At 36.1% G+C, this 18,532-nt stretch overlaps 1 protein-coding gene and 1 pseudogene across 7 annotated transcripts in view; both read right to left on the bottom strand.

The window, feature by feature from the left end:
• Positions 1–537: 537 nt before the first annotated feature.
• LOC137208763 (succinate dehydrogenase [ubiquinone] cytochrome b small subunit, mitochondrial-like) lies at positions 538–3,629 on the bottom strand (annotated as a pseudogene).
• A 1,729-nt stretch (positions 3,630–5,358) lies between these two features.
• Positions 5,359–18,532, bottom strand: part of AGO3 (argonaute RISC catalytic component 3) — a 126,449-nt gene continuing 113,275 nt past the window's right edge. For all 7 annotated transcript variants that reach the window (XM_067725471.1, XM_067725472.1, XM_067725473.1 and 4 more), the window contains one exon: positions 5,359–18,514. In XM_067725471.1, the coding sequence (XP_067581572.1) occupies positions 18,406–18,514 (109 nt within the window). In that variant the 3' untranslated portion in view covers positions 5,359–18,405. The remainder of the gene's footprint in view (positions 18,515–18,532) is intronic.

Below are 18,532 nucleotides of genomic sequence, written 5' to 3'. Positions count from 1 at the left end.
CACTACTTCAAAGGAAACTGCTTGACTCTGGCCTTTTTTCCAGCTTACTTTTCTGTTGCTCTCACACCTGTCTCAGGCCAAATAAATTCACGTTGACATCCTCAAGGTTGAGACTTAAGTGAGACTAAGTAGTTTTGTATACAATAGTCAGAGAGAATGAACCGCTGTTTCAACTACACAGCTGCAGATGATTTAATCTGGAGGTTGAAACAACCAACAACCCCCCTCCTCGACTCTATTTGCCCTTCCATTTTCTGGTATAAGAAAGAAAAGTCTATCAGTTCAAATGAATGGAAAGTAGCTTTGCTGCATTCAAAGTAAAGTGTTATACTTTTGTGCAGATTTAAAAATGAGTATCTAGGGCTTCCCTGGTGGCGCAGTGGTTGAGAGTCTGCCTGCCAATGCAGGGGACGCGGGTTCGAGCCCTGGTCTGGGAGGATCCCACATGCCGCGGAGCCTGCGCATCTGGAGCCTGTGCTCCGCAGCGGGGGAGGCCGCGGCGGTGAGAGGCCCGCGCACCGCGATGGGGAGTGGCCCCCGCTCTCCGCAACTGGAGAAAGCCCTCGCACAGAGATGAAGACCCAACGCAGCCAAAATAAATAAATAAATAAAAAATGAGTATCTAAAGGGTCTTTTTTTGGAGTAGAATAAATTTTTATTACACAGCATCTTATTTTAAAAAAGACTTTATCTTCATAGAATACATCTTCACATTAGAGATTCCCACAATGGGAAAACAACAACTTATTACTTATAATTTTATATCTGTGGACAGACTATTTTAGGACAAGTAAAATAAACACATTTGACGATTAAGTCTAGGTTTAGAATCTGTAACAATTTGAAACATCTATAAAGGGACCTCTTCCCTACATGGAACGTCTCTATATTCAGGAACTCTCCAGGCTCTTCTTCCTAGGATTTAGAAATCAGTAATGTGAAACATCAGCATTTCTAATTTGCCAGTTTACCTTGGACTTGTAACCATCAGTAACTGGTATCGACTGAACAGAGCGGGAAACTTTGCAAAAACTAAACACTGCCTAATTTTCTGCAGTCTTTATTCTCGAATTAACAGTCTCTCCCTTTCTCTACCATCCTAGGACAAATATAGAAGTCTGATCAGCTATTGAGAGCAATAAAGCTGAATTCCCTTTAAGAGTTTGATAAATTAAAAGGCAAAAGCTCATATATAATGTTTAGTTGTACTGTGAGTCTTGTGAGAAGCTGAGAGACACCCCATTAACTCCCCAGCATAGAGAACTCAGTCTGACAATTTTTTGGTTACAATTGCTCTCAAATCTTTCCTCAAAGATTACATTCTAAAAATAACGAGGTGATTAGGAGAAGAGGTTTGTCTCACCAGTGGACTTATCTGTTATTTCCTCCTTATTGTGAATTGAATGGCATGACAGAGCAGAGGCAAGGGAGGTGTACAATCAATTTTCAAGGTATTACGTCTAAAAGGTCAGAGCTTCCATAGCATAGCAACAGCTGTGCAGATGCCCTCATCATGATCGTTGAAATAACAAAGCCTAGCAAAGGTGAAAGCTGAGAGTGCCAATCCCTGGAATATAGTCACAACTTGTCCAATGTCCCAGTGACTATGAAGAGGGAGGGGCTGCAGCCAGGGAGTAGTTCATTGCAGAGCAAGGATTCAAATAAGCAGCTGGAATTAGGCCCAGGAGCAAACCACTGACAACCCTCTCACCAATCCAGTGGAGACATGCAGCCTTGGAACCAGAATGGTGGCTGGGTGACAGGTGAATGTCCTGTATTCCACACCATCCTGGGGTAGGTTGGTCCTGGAGAAATGCTGAGACATGAATGGTCTGACCACTGATGCTCAGAGGAACAGAGCTTGTCCTCCTCAGGCACCACAGAGGACACGGCCTCCAGAGAGTCGCCCTGTCGCTCCTTAAAGGGTCTTAATGTAGATATTAGTAATACTTTTAAATTAAAGATTTAAAACACACCTTTTAATATAGTAAAAAAATAACACTATTCAAAGAAATACCACAAACGGCAAACATTTATAATCTAAAATCTTTATAAAAGTACAAAAATAAATTAGAAAAATTAAACTCATAAAATGGTTAAGCAACCTTAATTTTACATTTGTATAAAATACAAGTGAAAACCATCTGAATGATGGTGGTGACTGAAATCCTGTTTGGTAAAGTATCCTATTCCTACGTTGTTTTTGGTTTTGCAACATAATATGCAATTTCTATTTGACAGTTTATGTTGCAGTAAATAAAGAGTAATATTGTACAGTTAGCAGTTGCAAGTACTTTTTTTTTTTTTGCAGTAAGCGGGCCCCTTTTTGCGGTACGCCGGCCCCCCACTGCTGTGGCCTCCCCCGTTGCGGAGCACAGGCTCCAGACGCGCAGGCTCAGCGGCCATGGCTCACGGGCCCAGCTGCTCCGCGGCATGTGGGATCCTTCCGGACCAGGGCGCGAACCCACGTCCCCCGCATCAGCAGGCGGACTCCCAACCACTGCGCCACCAGGGAAGCCCACAAGTACTTTTGAGTTGGGCTGTTTCTGAGGTCCGTTAGCAAAAAAGTCCATTAACATTTTATTTCAGCTGAGAATCAGACATCATATAAAGCTTCATAATCCTAAACCACGAATATGTCTGCTTTGTTTATAAGTAAATCTTGAACCCAAGCATTATTCTTTTTTTTAAAAAAATCTTTACTGGAGTATAATTGCTTTACATTGTTGTGTAAGTTTCCCAAGGATTACTCCTTTTTAAAAATTATTTATTTATTTATTTATTTAGGCTGTGTTGGGTCTTTGTTGCTGCGCACGGGCTTTCTCTAGTTGCGGCGAGCGGGGGCTACTCTTTGTTGCAGTGCGCGGGCTTCTTATTGCAGTGGCTTCACTTGTGTGGACCACGGGCTCTAGGTGCGCGGGCTTCAGTAGTTGTGGCACGTGGGCTCAGTAGTTGTGGCTCGCGGGCTGTAGAGCACAGGCTCAGTAGTTGTGGCACACGGGCTTAGTTGCTCTGCAGCATGTGGGATCTTCCCGGACCAGGGCTCGAACCCGTGTCCCCTGCTTTAGCAGGCGGATTCTTAACCACTGCGCCACCAGGGAAGTCCCCCAAGGATTATTCTTAAAGGAAAATATTTTAATAGAGAAAAGTATGAGACAAGTGCTGCTCTATAAAGGCATTGCAAAGATCTCTATAGATTGTGGAAATTACAGAAATAACAAAAGTGACAGAAGGCAGGAAAACAGTCATCTTTTTTCTACAGATAAAACTAAAGATTCCAGTCCCCTTTATGACAGAGATATTTTATCAAGTATAGTAAAAATGATCCCATCCTTTCCTGGCACTGACAGATTAACCCAATTATTTCCTAAAAGCATCTGCAAGGCATGCAAGTCTCAGCAGCCAAAGAATTTGTCACATGATCAGACGACTGAAACATGGAAACTACATGAACTGAGAGTTCAAGATGTATGGCCCCCCTCCAAAAAAAAAACCACCTCGGAATTTTACCTTAGATTGCCGCCTCATTTCTCCATGCTTTAGTGTAGTGCTCTGAGCACCCTTTTACCTGAAGTTTCAAGCAGGTGAACTCTCATATAATTGGTGACTTGTTCTGTCCAGTCCAGCATGTCTTATTAATCAATTAGAGCAATCATCCGATTACTGTCTGCCTAGATAACCGTCATGCTTTTCTGGTACTACACTTAGGGATGCTACAGCCTGATTTATCAGAGCGTGCCTTTGCATCACCGTTACACATATTTCCCCCATTTAACTGTATGAATTTGGGTGTAGTTATTGACGTTTTTAGAATTTTCCTTATCAGTGTAGTTACTGGGAAGATTGACAGTAGAGTGATCCTCTTCAATTTGTCAAACTTAACAACTGACACACATAGTTAAAAAAAACTCAACCCATCAGCATTTGTTAGTTAAGCTAACTAGTGCTTCTTCAGCATCAGTAACAAGGTCCTTTAAGAAAACAAACTGTACTGTTAGGGCTGCACAGACTCTGGCGACATGTAGGTGGGAGAAGACTGGGGTGAAGAACACATAATAGCCAGAAGGGAACAGACTGAATTCTCTGATGTTCTGGAGAACAGAAGTAGGGTAAATGGAAATAATGAAGGGACAAGTTTTTAATATTTAGGCTGGACTGCTTCAAAGTAGTGAGTTACCCCCAGGTAAGGCGCTCATCCTCATAGGGATTCCTGCTTGCTTGGAGGCCTCACCTCACACTAGGGTTCCTTTGAGTCCAGACCTGTGCAGACTGGGCAGAGTGGCGGGGCTGTGGAGAGTGTGCTCCATCCAAAGGGACCAACCACTCTTGAGCTTCCCCTGGTGGCAGCTGTAAAGGGATACTGAAGGAACAGTGAAATGGATGACCGTCCTTACTTTTTAAGGGATTTTTATGTGAGATCTTCTGATTTTTTAAATATTAGGGACTAATAAAAATATTTTAAATACCAAACAAAAATTATTTGCAGACAGAAATTGGCTGCCAACTTGAGACCTCTGATTTTACTCTATTAACTTCAATTATGGAATGAAAAGTGATACACCTGAAGCTATGCCGTTAGGACAGTTGAGAGCTGGTTTTCAAAATTTCAGTCCAGGGTTTTCTTGCATATCATACCTGGGCTGTGTATCCACTTCAGTACCTGTGACGATTCCCCGTCCATTTCAGTTTCTTTTTATCCTACCTATTCTTAAGTTCTTTCACTGCCTGGCAGAGTTCGCAAGCCTGGCTTCTTGCTTACCCCTCTTTCCATGCCACCCAATGTCTTAAAGGGAGGAGAGTCTAAAAGACCCAGTGTCTTTTATTTAAGGTGGGGGGAGAAACTATTTATTTATTTATTTATTGAATTGTATTTTCCATCACTTTAATTTTTTTTTTTATATGGAGCCCCAGCCCCACCAGTGTTTTTTTTGTTTTTGTTTTTTGGCCGCACTGCAGAGCATGTGGAACTTCCCCAAGCAGGGGTCAAACCTGTGCCCCCTGCAGTGGAAGTGCAGACTCTCTTAACCACTGGACCGCCAGGGAAGTCCTGGGTTGGTGGGGGGCCGGCGCAGCAGAACCTCTTTAAAACCTGAGTTCCACCTACATGCCCAGCACTATTAAGTACCCTCCATCTATGAACTCATTTAATGTCCCAACAGCCCTACTATTATCTCATTATAGTGGAGGAAACTTGAGATTTAGAAGCATCAGGGAACTCGTCTATTGTCACGCAATCATGCAATCCAGGTTTGAATTCAGGACTTCGTGATTAGGAAAGCCTAAATTCTTTCCACTCTATCACACCAACTCCCTTTCCCTAAGCCTGAAGTGCTGTAATGATGTGACCACAAAACAAAGTTTGGAGCAAAGCTTTTCTTTTTATTGCAGTTATTAGTGAAAGTTACACTTCAAACTGAAGCTAAGCAACACTAAAACCATTAATATTTTAAAATCAAGGATTAAAAACAAATACAACTAAGAACACTTCCAATACACAGAATGGCAGAAAAAAGAGGAGTGGTTCTGTCACAGGACATTTTAGTGACAGTTTGGCTCAGAAAGAATTATGACAATTTCTTTAACATAAAATATTGTAAGTGACTGAACTGCTTAAAAAGCGGCTTGAAGCTTCTCAGTCTCAACCCTAGGTTTTTTTGTAGTAAATTTTTTTTGGGGAAAGAAAATTTAAATACCCCCCAAAAGTAGTTTTGTTTAAAAACTTTATTTGCCTTCTGCTCATCTTAATGACATATAGTCTTTGAGGAATTAAAATGACAACCATATCCAAAGCCTGGCCCCCAAGTACACAGTGATAGGACTCAACATTTGGTGTTTCTAATTATACAGTGATTACATATATATCATAGACTAGCTCCCACCCACCATATAATCCAATTTCCTCTTAATAAAATGTGGCAGTCAAGTTTAATATCACTCAAGATTTTATCTTGTAGCATATTACAAACTCAGACTTACTCCATTGTTTTAACTAATGTTATCGTGTAACCAAACATTAACAAAGGAAGGCTTATAAACATTTTGAAATTCTGCAGTCTCTAAAGTACTACAGTAAATTGTTCTTACTTATGAAAAGCCAACAAAAAATATAAGGCCAGACCAGGTGTAAGACAGGATAGGGAAGATGAGGAAGGAGGTTTGAGTGTCCATCATTTTACCATGCTGAAACTTGGTATATTTGGCAAGAAGAGTCAGTGTGGAAAAGGAGGATGGAGAAAGAGGTTACTCTGATTTTATGTAATAATTCAGTTTCAAAACATACTGATATTAACTCCCCAAAATATTTCACATCTGCAGTACAAATAGGCACACACGGTTAAGATGGTTAAAAAGTAAAATTTAAAAGGCTATTTGTCCATCTGCAGGGCATTTGCAGGAGGCCCCACCTCCCCACATGTCCTACATTTACATTTTACTTTTCAGAAAAGCCCCTTTTAGAAGAGTGCTATTTCCTGTCCACTACTTCGGGCTTAAAAAAAAGCAGCAATTATCTCAAGTGGGAGCAGTTAGCAATGCTTTAGGGGTGTGTATTTGTGTGTAATACAAATGTTCTCTAGACTGAGTGGTCAGATTACACTGGAATGGTTATATTACAATTTTAGTCCCCCAAACACTAAAGAAACACATTATTTTTTCTATATAAACTTATGTAATACACAGTGTTATAAACATAGAATATTTATACACACACACACACACACACACACACATACACACATCACTGCTTCCCACAGCCTATGAATGCATCCATATACTAGTTCACAAGAATGATCTTTATTCACAAGATACAGTAATACTTTCATGGGGTCCATAACTGAAGACAGATATTAAAGCTACACATTACAGCAAAAATTGTTTAAAAGTATTCCTGATATATCCAATGTTCTCAGCTATCTCACCCAGCAAGGTGGATTTTTTGTTCATTTTCCAAGCATGAATCTCCCCAACTTTTCAGTACTTGTAATTCTCATTATCCTATAAAACTAAGATAGATCTCATCCATGTTAGTGATGAGCTGGAAAAGCCCAAACTGCCTGCAACAAGGGGAGATCAGCATCTACAGAGATAAAAAAATAAATGTTGAATGCATTCATACCCTGTGTACCTAAAATGCATCCTTTTATTTCTTAAAACAAAACAAAACACAAACCAAACTTGTCTGTTTCAACAAGGAATTGCTTACACAACCTGTGGTGATGTGCCCTTTGTTTTTTTCCTAGAAACAAGCGCCCCTTCCCCTCAGGAAAGTGGGTAAGCCTGTAGAAATGTAAGGTTCTGCCCACAATCCATAAAGATAACTGGGTCAGACACCAACAGGCTGCCTGATATCACCTGCAGATGCTCAGAACTGAATTTAAATGAAGAAAAAACCCTTTACTATATTTTAATTTTTACAGGTACATGGTGATTGGAAAGCAACGGTCAACTCTGCAAAGTGGTAAGTGAAATAAGCACACTTTTCCTTCTTAAAACCTAACCCCTTACTCCAAAAAAAGGTTCCAAAAAAAGGTACCAAAAATCTGCAAGAAACAAAGGGATAACTATCTGGTTGTACAACAGCCTCTGATGCCAATCTGTAGCAAAAATGCCTGAAGGCAAAAGGCAAAGTTAATTTCTGATTATCTGATGGTTTCACCACATTAATCTAACTCAAAATACAATCACAGCTGCCATAGCACCACTAAAAGGAGTTTGGTTTTTGAAGTTACACTTTTTCCAAAGATTATTATAAAGAAAAATTCCGCTTGTGCAATAAATATCCAGCAGGGGAGAAACAGAACAGAATACGTTTGTAGGTGAACACCATACCATGATAAAGCCTCAGTTTCTCTTACACTTGTTTGATAAAATGATCTAGGGTAACTAAAGATACTTTCATAGAAGCAAACTGGAAATGAACCCTTCACACAACAATATTCTTTTATCTTGAACTTCTGAATAGCTTTTCTTTTGGAGAACTCAAGCACTGTCACAAACATTATCCTATTCTTACAACTACTTTGTGAGGGAGGTGAGGGCAGGTATTATTATCACTACCATTTTATAAGAACCTAGGCACACAGAGATTAAGGAAATTGCCTTATGGACACAGAGCAAATTAGTGGCAGAGCTCTGACTAAACTCCAAATCTCAGTTCAAGTTTTAGAGCCCTTTCTACTCTCAAAGGCAACAAGTTCTCAACAGTCTTTTTCCAGTTGTGATCTTCTAAAATTTCCTGCATTTTAAACCTATTTATGCCTTCTTTACAGTTCAGGTTTGACTAGGAAATGAGTTTAAAAAAACTTTTAATATGGAATTCTGCACACACCAAGAGGCATATATGTGAGAAAGAAATCAATATCTATAGAACTAAGGTCTGAAAAAAATCATTATGTAAATTAAGAGGAAAGAATAGTCTTAAGTATTCATTCAGTGTAATTTTTACATATTTAAGAAGATGTGTCAGAATAAAAGTTACAAATCTTCTGAAGTTTAAATCAGAGTCTGATTCATTAAAACCAGGAGCTACATTCATTTTCCTTAAGAATATGGGCATCTCTGTTAGAGAAGATTGAAATATTACTTTCAAGAATAATTTCTTTTATCACTTTGCTGTAACATCATATTTCAGGTATATATTCTGTTCATATTACCACTCTATAGCTAGCAAAAACCTCTATGGATAGCGATAATACCTGCAGCACTAACACTTTCAGTCTTAATTCTCATTTAGCCAAGTTAGGATTTCTTTCCATCTATATTAACTAAAGTTACATTCTAATGATTCTCATTACCTCTCTTTTTTTTTAGTCCTCCCCCTTTTATTTTTAACAGTGTGTGTGTGTAGGGTGTGGAGAGGGAAAAACTGCACAATTCATAAATGGCATAAAACACTGATTTCATCCCAATATAGAATCATGGCACTCAAGTAAATCAAAGAATGGTAGGTCAAAGAAAAAACTTTAGAACCCAAACATGAAAAACAGTATTCAAAGAGTCTCTCAATCAAGCTATAAATTGCGGCATGTGATCTTCCTTTCCCAAGTATTTTAAAGACCCTATTATTTACTCATAGTAGAATTCTATCTAAACTGCCTCTAAATCCTTTTTCTTTTCTTTTTTAAAGAGGAGCAAGGCATTGTACCCTGGGCTAAGAAAGGAGAAAGCTCCTGGAAAACTTTTAAAGAATCTTATAGGACAAAGTGTTAGGAGATTTTGGTTAGTGCTTGCTAGTCCTGATTTTTGAATTAGAGAAAGAGCACAGGCACATTTGCAGGATCATCATCAATACTATGAGATCATTCCCTTTCTATGAAACAGGGAGATATCTGCAGTTAACACTGGAGATCCAAATCTGTTGCTACCAAAACCAAAGGTTTAACCTGCTACCAAAGGCTCCTCTTGTTAAACTCCCTGGGATCAAACTGTATCCATTAACCTGGTTGGACCGTCCATGTTATTAGGCAAAATTCCCCCTTCATTACAATCTACCAGTGTTTCCCCCAAATCTGTTATCAAAAAATATTTTCTTTACAGGAAAGACTACCTTGTCTGGAAAGGTCCTATTTTGTGTTTTCTATATAAAGGGAAAAGCTGGAGAAGCCGTGTTGATAGCAACGCCATGGCTCTATTTAAGGATAAATACTTCGTTTCTTTATTCAGAAGCAACTTCTCTAATCAAAATAGATGCAGCTTTAGATCTGGGACAACAACATAAAATAAATTTAGGTTACAGAGACTCTCTTCCTAGGTTCAAATGGCAACAGTTCCTCTTTTACAATGTGACTGTGAGAACCAGACAAATATCAAACAATTATAAGGTTTCTCTCCAAGGATTCCGGCAAAGAAACCTTTTCCTTTTCCTCATTTACCCCCTCACTACATACTCTTACAATCCCACTAGTCCATTTCTTCACAAAGATCTCCTATCACACCTGCAAACATTTTTTGTAGAAAGAGTCTTTCCTTCTTTGGTTCTAAAAATAAAGGGCCAAATGAAAGGATTTTTGTTTGTTTGTTCTTCCAACTAAAGCCATGAAGTAAATGAAGATGGAAAGTTTTAGGCATTAAATACCAGGGTAATCTCCCTCTCTAGTTTCTGGCATGGCCTCTTAAACTTTAAACATAAAATTACAGATGTGCATGCAGTCAATTTTTAGAAATAATAAAACCAAAAAAAAAAAAAAAAGGCAAAGAAAATAAAGTTCTAATGACCAACAATCCCATCTGTTTTCTACTCACATAAGCCTATTCATGACAGTTCTAAGAGATGACTGTAAACTTGAACAAGTCACCAAGTACTTCACTGTGGTAATTCAGTTACTGATGCCAGGTACCCTGATTTATGGAGCCAACCAGTTAAAAGAGCAAAATAAGCTCTATGTGTCAGGTTCCTATGAGCTTTTGGAAGGAAAAAAGAAAATAAAGGATGATTTCTACTCAAAGCTGCCTTAAAAATATTGATCTACAAGAATTATATGCCTGTCAATCTAGGACAATGTTGAAGCATAATGAATAAAACTATTAAAATTATAACTACAATAAATATCCTTAAGAGGGGAGCATATATTTGCAATAAAAATATATCTGATTGAAACATATTTAGTTTTTTAGTATCAACAAATTCCTATAATCAGAATACCAACGTTCAATTAATACTTGATGTAGGGTAAGGAAGTAGCTGTGTGTGTGTGTGTGTGTGTGTGTGTGTGTGTATCAACCTACTGAAACTGGCAAAAACGTGGGGAAAAAGTGATATGGCTAATGTCTATACGAAATCACATGCTGATTCATTTTAAATCGTTAAATTTCACATAACATAAAAATAATACTTTTCCAATTATAGTTACTTGAAACTTTCTCATTTACCCCTCTCAGTGAAAGAATGCAGTATGGCAAAATGTCATACATTAAACCCATTTAAAGCTCAGAGGAGGGATAAAGTTTATCTTTTAATCTCTTACAGAAAAAAATGGCTTACCAAGCAAATTCACTGTGTAAAAACACAATGGAAATATTGTACCTGTTTAACAGAATTCACTTTTTTCATGCACCTTTATAAAAAGTTAATGTCAATACAAATTACCTTGATCTATTCACTAGGAAACTGGAGTAACCACATATGCTTGAAATTAATTTTCTATAATCATACTTTTAACTGTCTTCCAATTAATTCACATTCATAATTATTAAATTTTTAAGTAGCTGAAATACTATATTAGCCTTTATCTCTGATTCTACCTAGCCACTTAAACTCTGTTTCTTCATTGATGAAGAAGAAACAACTTTAAAAGTAAGGTAGGGTTGAATCAACGTTAAAGGTATGGTAGGGAAAAGATCAGGGTAGCAAATCTTCCACTCAACATAATCATGGTGGGGGCTGGAGCAGCCCATTTCAAAGTCAATTATCACTGACTTCTGGATCATTTGCTCTTTGTTTTCCAGGCCTATGAGAATGGTATCACAATCCTAACGCTGGATGATGTATCCACCTAAAGCAGTTTCAATGTAGCTGAAGTGAGAAATAAGAAGTGTAAACAATCAAGTTGCCCCAAAACTGCTGATCAGGTAAAATAAATCCAATCCATTAGTATTAGTTTTCTACTTAAAGGAAAGAAAACTAAAGAAAAGCCCCACCTCCCCTCCACGTTTAGAAATCTGTCTAAAGACTGTCTTTAATGCCCACTATATAAACAACATTAAGTATTCTAAGTTAGAAAATAGTGTTAATGGTTTATTGGTAAAAATCCAAACTCTAGACTTTATGGAATTAGTAGTTTGGTTGGCATATTAACATTCCATCTTAATCTTTGCTAATATTACAAAGAAAGAGGAAAAGCTAGAGATATCTATAAAAATAAAATACCTTAAAACCAATATCTAAGCAAAATATAAAAGTTGCGCACAAATTGCCAATAAATATAAACATCACAATAGAAAAATTAATATTAAAAAAATAAACTCGTAATTGCTATTATGACATTATAAAAAATGAAAAAGTTTAATGTGCATGTGTATTTGCAGACAGACATAGTACACTCCAAACAATCAGTATAATTTTACTATCATTATTACATAATGCAGCATACAAAGTTACTGAGGTGTGTTTTTTTGTGTGTTTTTAAGTCTATTTTCTGGAAGAGTGCTCACCAAATTCACAAGCAAGAACTGGTTAGGTGATCATTTACTGCTGTTTACTACTTCCTAGTTCAGGGGAAAATCGCTTTCTGGTAGATTACCAAATTACCAACCAGTATGAATAGTCCTGCTATTATCCTCCCTCTTACTTATTTCCTCCAAAGCCCAATTTTACCTGTTCTATTTCTAATTAATTGATCATATAGATGCACTGTCATCATTTTTCACCTATGCTAGAAAAAAGAGGGAAACATTTAGAATATTTCTTGCTGCCTGAAAAAGAAAAAATTTCCCTAAAGATAGAGAATCATTTTACTTCTCTTACACTGATTTCCATGATGACTTGGCTCCATCTTTATAAGCAGTCTTCTTTAATAAAGATTAATTAGAAAAGGCTGCCAGTAGATATTTACAAAAGGGTCAATATGCTGGGGGGGAAAACGTAGCCTATGACATAATTTCTGGCAAGTTACCTTTGCCGTCGGGCACTTACTACTATATCCATACTCTTGTTAAAAAGTTAAGCAAACTTGCTGTTTTATATGCCTTATATAATACCTGCAACACAGCTGAGAACTGAAAGGGTTAATTCTGTTAAAAACTGTGTTTTTAAACTTACAAAATATATTTGGTGAGCATTTACTTAGATACTTTACTGAATAAAAGCTTTACTTGGTTCCCTTGGACCAGATTCAGAACAACAAATAACATTATTTATATGAAACGGTCATACTCTTGGAATTCTAAAATAATTTATCTTTCAAATTTTTAGCCTCATGCTATTTGAAAAATAAAAATCTACAGCACCATCTTCTGAAAAGGCACTTTCTAAGAACCGCCTCGCTTTAAAAAATGATTTAAAAATTTAATTCATTGTCTACCCTGAAGAACATCTCTGCTTTACTGACACGCTAACATGGACACAACATTAGAGTTTGGTTACCTAAGACATTGATTTCAAAAAGGAAGGGAGACCAATGGCCAGATAGATGATTTGATAGCATCTTAATTTTGTCACACTGTTGGCTACCTGATATTTTAATAGGGCTTCTCATTGGTAAATCTCAACCCTCCATATGAAATTTATTAAACTTCTATCTTTAAATCAAATTAAAATCTTTAACTTCCATACTTTAAGAGCAAAAGATTCTTACAACGATGTAAAAATATAGAGCACTATCTTTGATGGGTAAAGAAAAATAAAATTGAACTAGCAGTAGATAATATTAGCATAAGCCTTGACCATTATATCTTAGTTAAAAGAAATGATTTTGACCAACATGGAAAATTATAAACTGAAATGTACCACTTTTAAAAGTAGGAAAAAGTTAAAAATATTTTTCCCTTTGAGGCTATATATATATATATATATATATATATATATATATATATATACACACACACACACACACACAGAGAGCGAGAGACTGAATTTTTCTTCCTGGGAGTCAGCTTAGGTTTCACTAATCACAGCATCATTTCCAATATTGCCACCGATCAAAAATGTTCTTAGTATAAGCAGGAAATTTTTTAAAAAAGATTTTTTGGAGAAAATTCTGACTTTCACATCTATGTACTGATTTTACACATTATTCTTGGCTTGTTTTTCGACTCCTGTAGAATCACAAAGTGCTTTATATGATCAAATGAGAGGGAAAAAGGAAAATGAAGACAGACTTTAGAGTCAGGGTTATACTGCCACTCACAAAGGCCTCACTTGATAAAGTCTCCCAGGTATTATTATTGAAGCTTTAAGACATCCATGAATTCTCAAAAAGAATGAAAAGGATTAAAAAAGCCAAAATAAAGATGCCAGTTCAATGGTGTCCTTTCGCAGCTTGACTGATAACTCATAAAAGATAATTTAAGTAGCAAGTTACTGTTAGGGGCAACTTGTCTTTAAAAATTATTCAGTAGGAGAACATCTAAGAGGATGAGTTAAATAAATATTTAACCCAGGTTTAACGATATTGAATAAAATTTATGCTGAGCTGTCAGTTAAGCTTCTTGGCAAAACATCACTATCAAGTTTTAACAGCAAGACTACAAAATATTCTAGCTGAATCCAAGTGGCTAGCTTCACAGATTTCATAAAAATCACCACCCATGGCAAATTCATGTTGGCCTCTGAATCAAACACCCACCAAATTCCTTGAATAAGAGTCTCTAATTCCTGGTCTATAATCCATCAATAATAGATCCTTCAGACTGATTACTGGCACTCTGAGTGTTCACCTTGTCCTTAAACATTGAGATCCTCAGCCAGCCACTTTTACTGAATGGCAACTCAGCTTCTATCTCCTTAGTCATACTTTAAGTCTGTCATGACTAAGCCTGTCATGAGGTCTGTCATACTAAAATCCATTAGAGAATATATAAGTAAACTTTAGGCAGTGGTGGGTCATCAGAGAACCTAGTTTGGAAAACCAGTATAGGTGTTTAGAGGGCTAGAAGTCTCCATGCTAGAAAGTAGAGATGAATCTTTATCAAGTGCCTTCTAAAACACCCAGTACATTCCTACTAGAATCCCACCTAGACTCTCTTGTAGGAAGATAAATAAATTAATAGGTTACAAACAGGAAGATTTCCACAGAGTACTTTTTCTGAGAAACTTGTTTAAAGGTAAATATTAAGAAAAAAATAAAGGGCACCTGTACTCCTGTAAAAAATATGCTAAAAACCAGTACTGAGGAGGCTGAGGAACCCTTTTCCAAAACTGCTAAAGTAAAAATCCACATTTCTAAAACGAAGAAAGAGTATCCTGATATTAAATTGAAACTAAATTGGCAGCACCCTTTGTTACCTTGATATTTCATGTTCTTAAATCTTATTTAGAAAAAAAAAAAAGTCTAACACTAGCCTTGAATCCTGCTCATTTCCTTACTGTTAAGTGCAGTAACTGTCAGACTCTACTTCATTAAATAAATATAGCAGCTACGGTATTATAAATGCATAGTCCTCAATGCCAGTAACTTGATACTGTAATATAAAACATGTATCAGCACTTTACACATTTGCCATCCAGAATATACATTAAACTCCCAATTCTGCTTCACATGAAAATCTATTATACCAGTTGCTGGGACTGACATTTTAAAGTCACTCTTACATCACAGAAAACAGCAGACAGAAATTTAGCATTCACTGTATAGTTAGTGAGCAAGGGCAGGAACAGAAAGGTCACTGTTGCGTTTCATGACCATTAAACTCAAAACAACCTTTTTTTTTTTTTTTAAATAAAAAAAGATCAGCAATTCTACACCAGAAGTATAATAACGAAACAAATTTCAAAAAATATTTGCCACTTAGTATTTACCTTAAAGTTCTAAGCACAAAGTTTCTTATAATTAAGTTTGATATACCAATTTGTTAGTAAGCAAAATAGAATATACTATACATATTCTTTCAAGTTAACCAACTTTAAACTAGCAATGTTGAAACTCTAAGAGCACCCTAAAAAGAACTCACTTCAAATGTAAAGCTTTATATTAAAAAAAATTTTTTTTTCCTCTGTAAAAGTCCTTCTAAATAGTTTTAAATTATAGGCTTTACTTTAGCACATGTGAGATTAAGTGACTGAAAATTAGGTAAAGCAGGTAAATAGGGAAAGGTTATCTACAGTTCTTCCCTGGGCTCTAAAGTTTTCCACATCAATCTGTACAGCTCCCACTGATAAAGGAAGATGTTTTACTCATACTGAGCAAACATACGCCATCAGGTTTTTACCACCTAGGATATACTATTTTCTTCTCTTGCCTATGTTCTTGCCTATATTCAGTGAAATTTCAATGTAAAAAAAATACACTCTTTATAGAAATTTTTTGGAGGAGGGGGGAGGGTTGGGAGAAAAATGTATACACTACACAAACATTACCTTACGTAAAGAGCTTTAAAACAGTGTTGTAAATTGCATTTCATACACTTCAATATAATAAACATACAAAATACAGTACTTTCTTAGTTTTCTGGCAGAGGGACAAAAGATTTCATACCTGTTGGAGGATATGGGCTCAGATTTTAGGCTCAAAATACAGTAAATTGGCAATAAGTGTGGATTATAGGTAAGAGAGAACTAAAGAGCTAATCCATTTGTTTTCATGTGCAGATGGAATTCTGAAAGGTTAACAACAATGCCCACTGGAAACAATCTGTAATATCTATACTCTGAACCAGTGCAAAAAAAAAAAAAAAATTAAAATGCTATTTTCATGAGTTACAAAGTGCAAAGCTCCCCTGAATCCAAGGTTACTGATAAACTTGGTTTTGACAGCTTTATAGTATTTTTTAATATCTTAAAGTGAAGTCAATAAAACAAAAGTTTTGCAAAACTTTTTTCAACATTTCAGTGATTTAACTAATTTCAAATGCTCAAAGTCCTAACTTCCTTTGTCACCATCACCCTAATTTTAAAAGGAAAGTTACACTGGTGATGAATTAGCAAAAAAAGTTTTTAAAATATCATTTTATATTTTCCTGACTCATGTTAGTAAGTGAAAATGGGCACCTTACCAGTATGATTCTTCAATAAACATGATTTATTTTCAAAGAATTTAAATATCTTCTAAATCTAAAGCTAGTTGCTGTCATTACTTAAATCAAAGTTCTTCAACTTTATTTCTAATATTCAAGGTCAACACTCATTTAGGAAATTTAACTTCCTTCATTTTCATTATGATTTTTACAAGACATGCTTTAAACTTGAAAATTACAAAACTTTCCTTCTGAAATTAAGGCTATATACTTTGCCCTTTTAAAATTATGGAGGTGCCTGTTTCTCCCACTATCTGTGGTAAAGATGTCAAACAGACACAGCTTTCTTTTAAAACTGCTTATTGCACTAAAAGAGAGCAAAAACAAGTTGTCAGTTCTTAAAATAAACATGATTATATTTCTATAAAAGATGTTGCCAATATGATTCTATAATTATTAAAGCACTATTCTAATAAATATAAAAGAAAAAGAAGCTATACTTCAAAACACATACATATATGTTTATATATATACAACACACATATATATAAAAATATATATATATGAAAATCACATTAAGGTATGAGAGGCAGCAAATAAACTAGTAAAAAAAAACCCAAAAAAACCCTCCACAATCCCTTCTCTCCACCCAATTTCAGAGGCCTCAACCCTACACAGTTCCAATCATTTAAAATATTTACCCTTTGTAAAAGTTTTAAGGGATTTCCATGTATAACACATAGAAACAGAAGACTTTAGAATACATATCGCTTATATATAAAGTTACAACTTCTGACAAAGTTGTGTGTTTTTTTTTTTATATATTTATAGCAGCTTTAACAAACTCACTAGAGAAAAAGAATAGTTTAGGTTGCTACTGCTTATGTACACATTGCACAAATGGCAAATGTAAGTTGAGAGCAGGAGGGGGCAGACATTCACTCTCACAAAAACATATTTTTTATATATATATGTGTGTATATATATATATAGTTTCTTAAGAAAGCAATACCAAGAGTTGAGGACTCAGAATTATGTATGAGACAAGACAGGAGTAGGGCGTGCAAAATAAAAATCTAGTTTGCCATGCTTCATATTCAAATGAACCAGATACATGAACATCTGAATGTTACTGGTAGCATCAGAGAAAAACAAATGTAGGTGATGAAGGCAAGGGCGGTAGAGAGAGAAATCATAGTGGTGGTGGGAGGATAATAAAAGGGAAAGAAAGTTCCCCAATGGAATGAACTATAAAATATATACAGAGATACATATATATCTATTATCAGTGTAGATACAGATATATATGCATATGCAGTATGCATGTATATAAGTAAAATATACAGATAACTTTTACAAGAATACATGAATGCACATTTTTTGCACACATAATTGTGAACAATCACTTTGATTATTCATATAGGTGTGTTTTTTAAAAAACCATCATTTACTTTTTCTTTACTTTTTTTTTTTGCAAAGAGTTGTGCTGCCAAGCAACTTGAGGTAAAGGCATTAAAAGGGTTAGACTACAAGAAAGTGAAAACTAAATGATCGCGATACTTCCTACAGGAGACCGCACAAAAAAGCAGTTGGCTGGTTTCATATTGCATAATGGTGCTGTGTTCCTTGATGAAGTAAACAATCTTCCTTGTATCAACATAAAGATCATACCCTGGCCCCCACACAGTGTTGGTTTCTGTATGGCTGGAGGCATCCCCACTCAGCTGACTCCACTGGAAACATAAGTTGTATGTTGATTCATCTTCCAGTTCTTCCTCTCAGAGAATATTCTTAGACTTTTTAAGCAAAGTACATTGTGCGTAAGGTATCTTGGTGAATCTGTACAGCCTTGGCAAGAGCTTGTGGATCTCGTCCATTGCTCTGTCCTGAAACGTGACTTCCTTCAGCACTGTAAGAAAAGTGGCAG

Source organism: Pseudorca crassidens, chromosome 2 (assembly GCF_039906515.1).
Source record: "Pseudorca crassidens isolate mPseCra1 chromosome 2, mPseCra1.hap1, whole genome shotgun sequence".
Classification (NCBI taxonomy): domain Eukaryota; kingdom Metazoa; phylum Chordata; class Mammalia; order Artiodactyla; family Delphinidae; genus Pseudorca; species Pseudorca crassidens.
The sequence above is the reverse complement of the archived record's forward strand: the minus strand, read 5'-3'. Positions and strand labels throughout refer to the sequence as shown.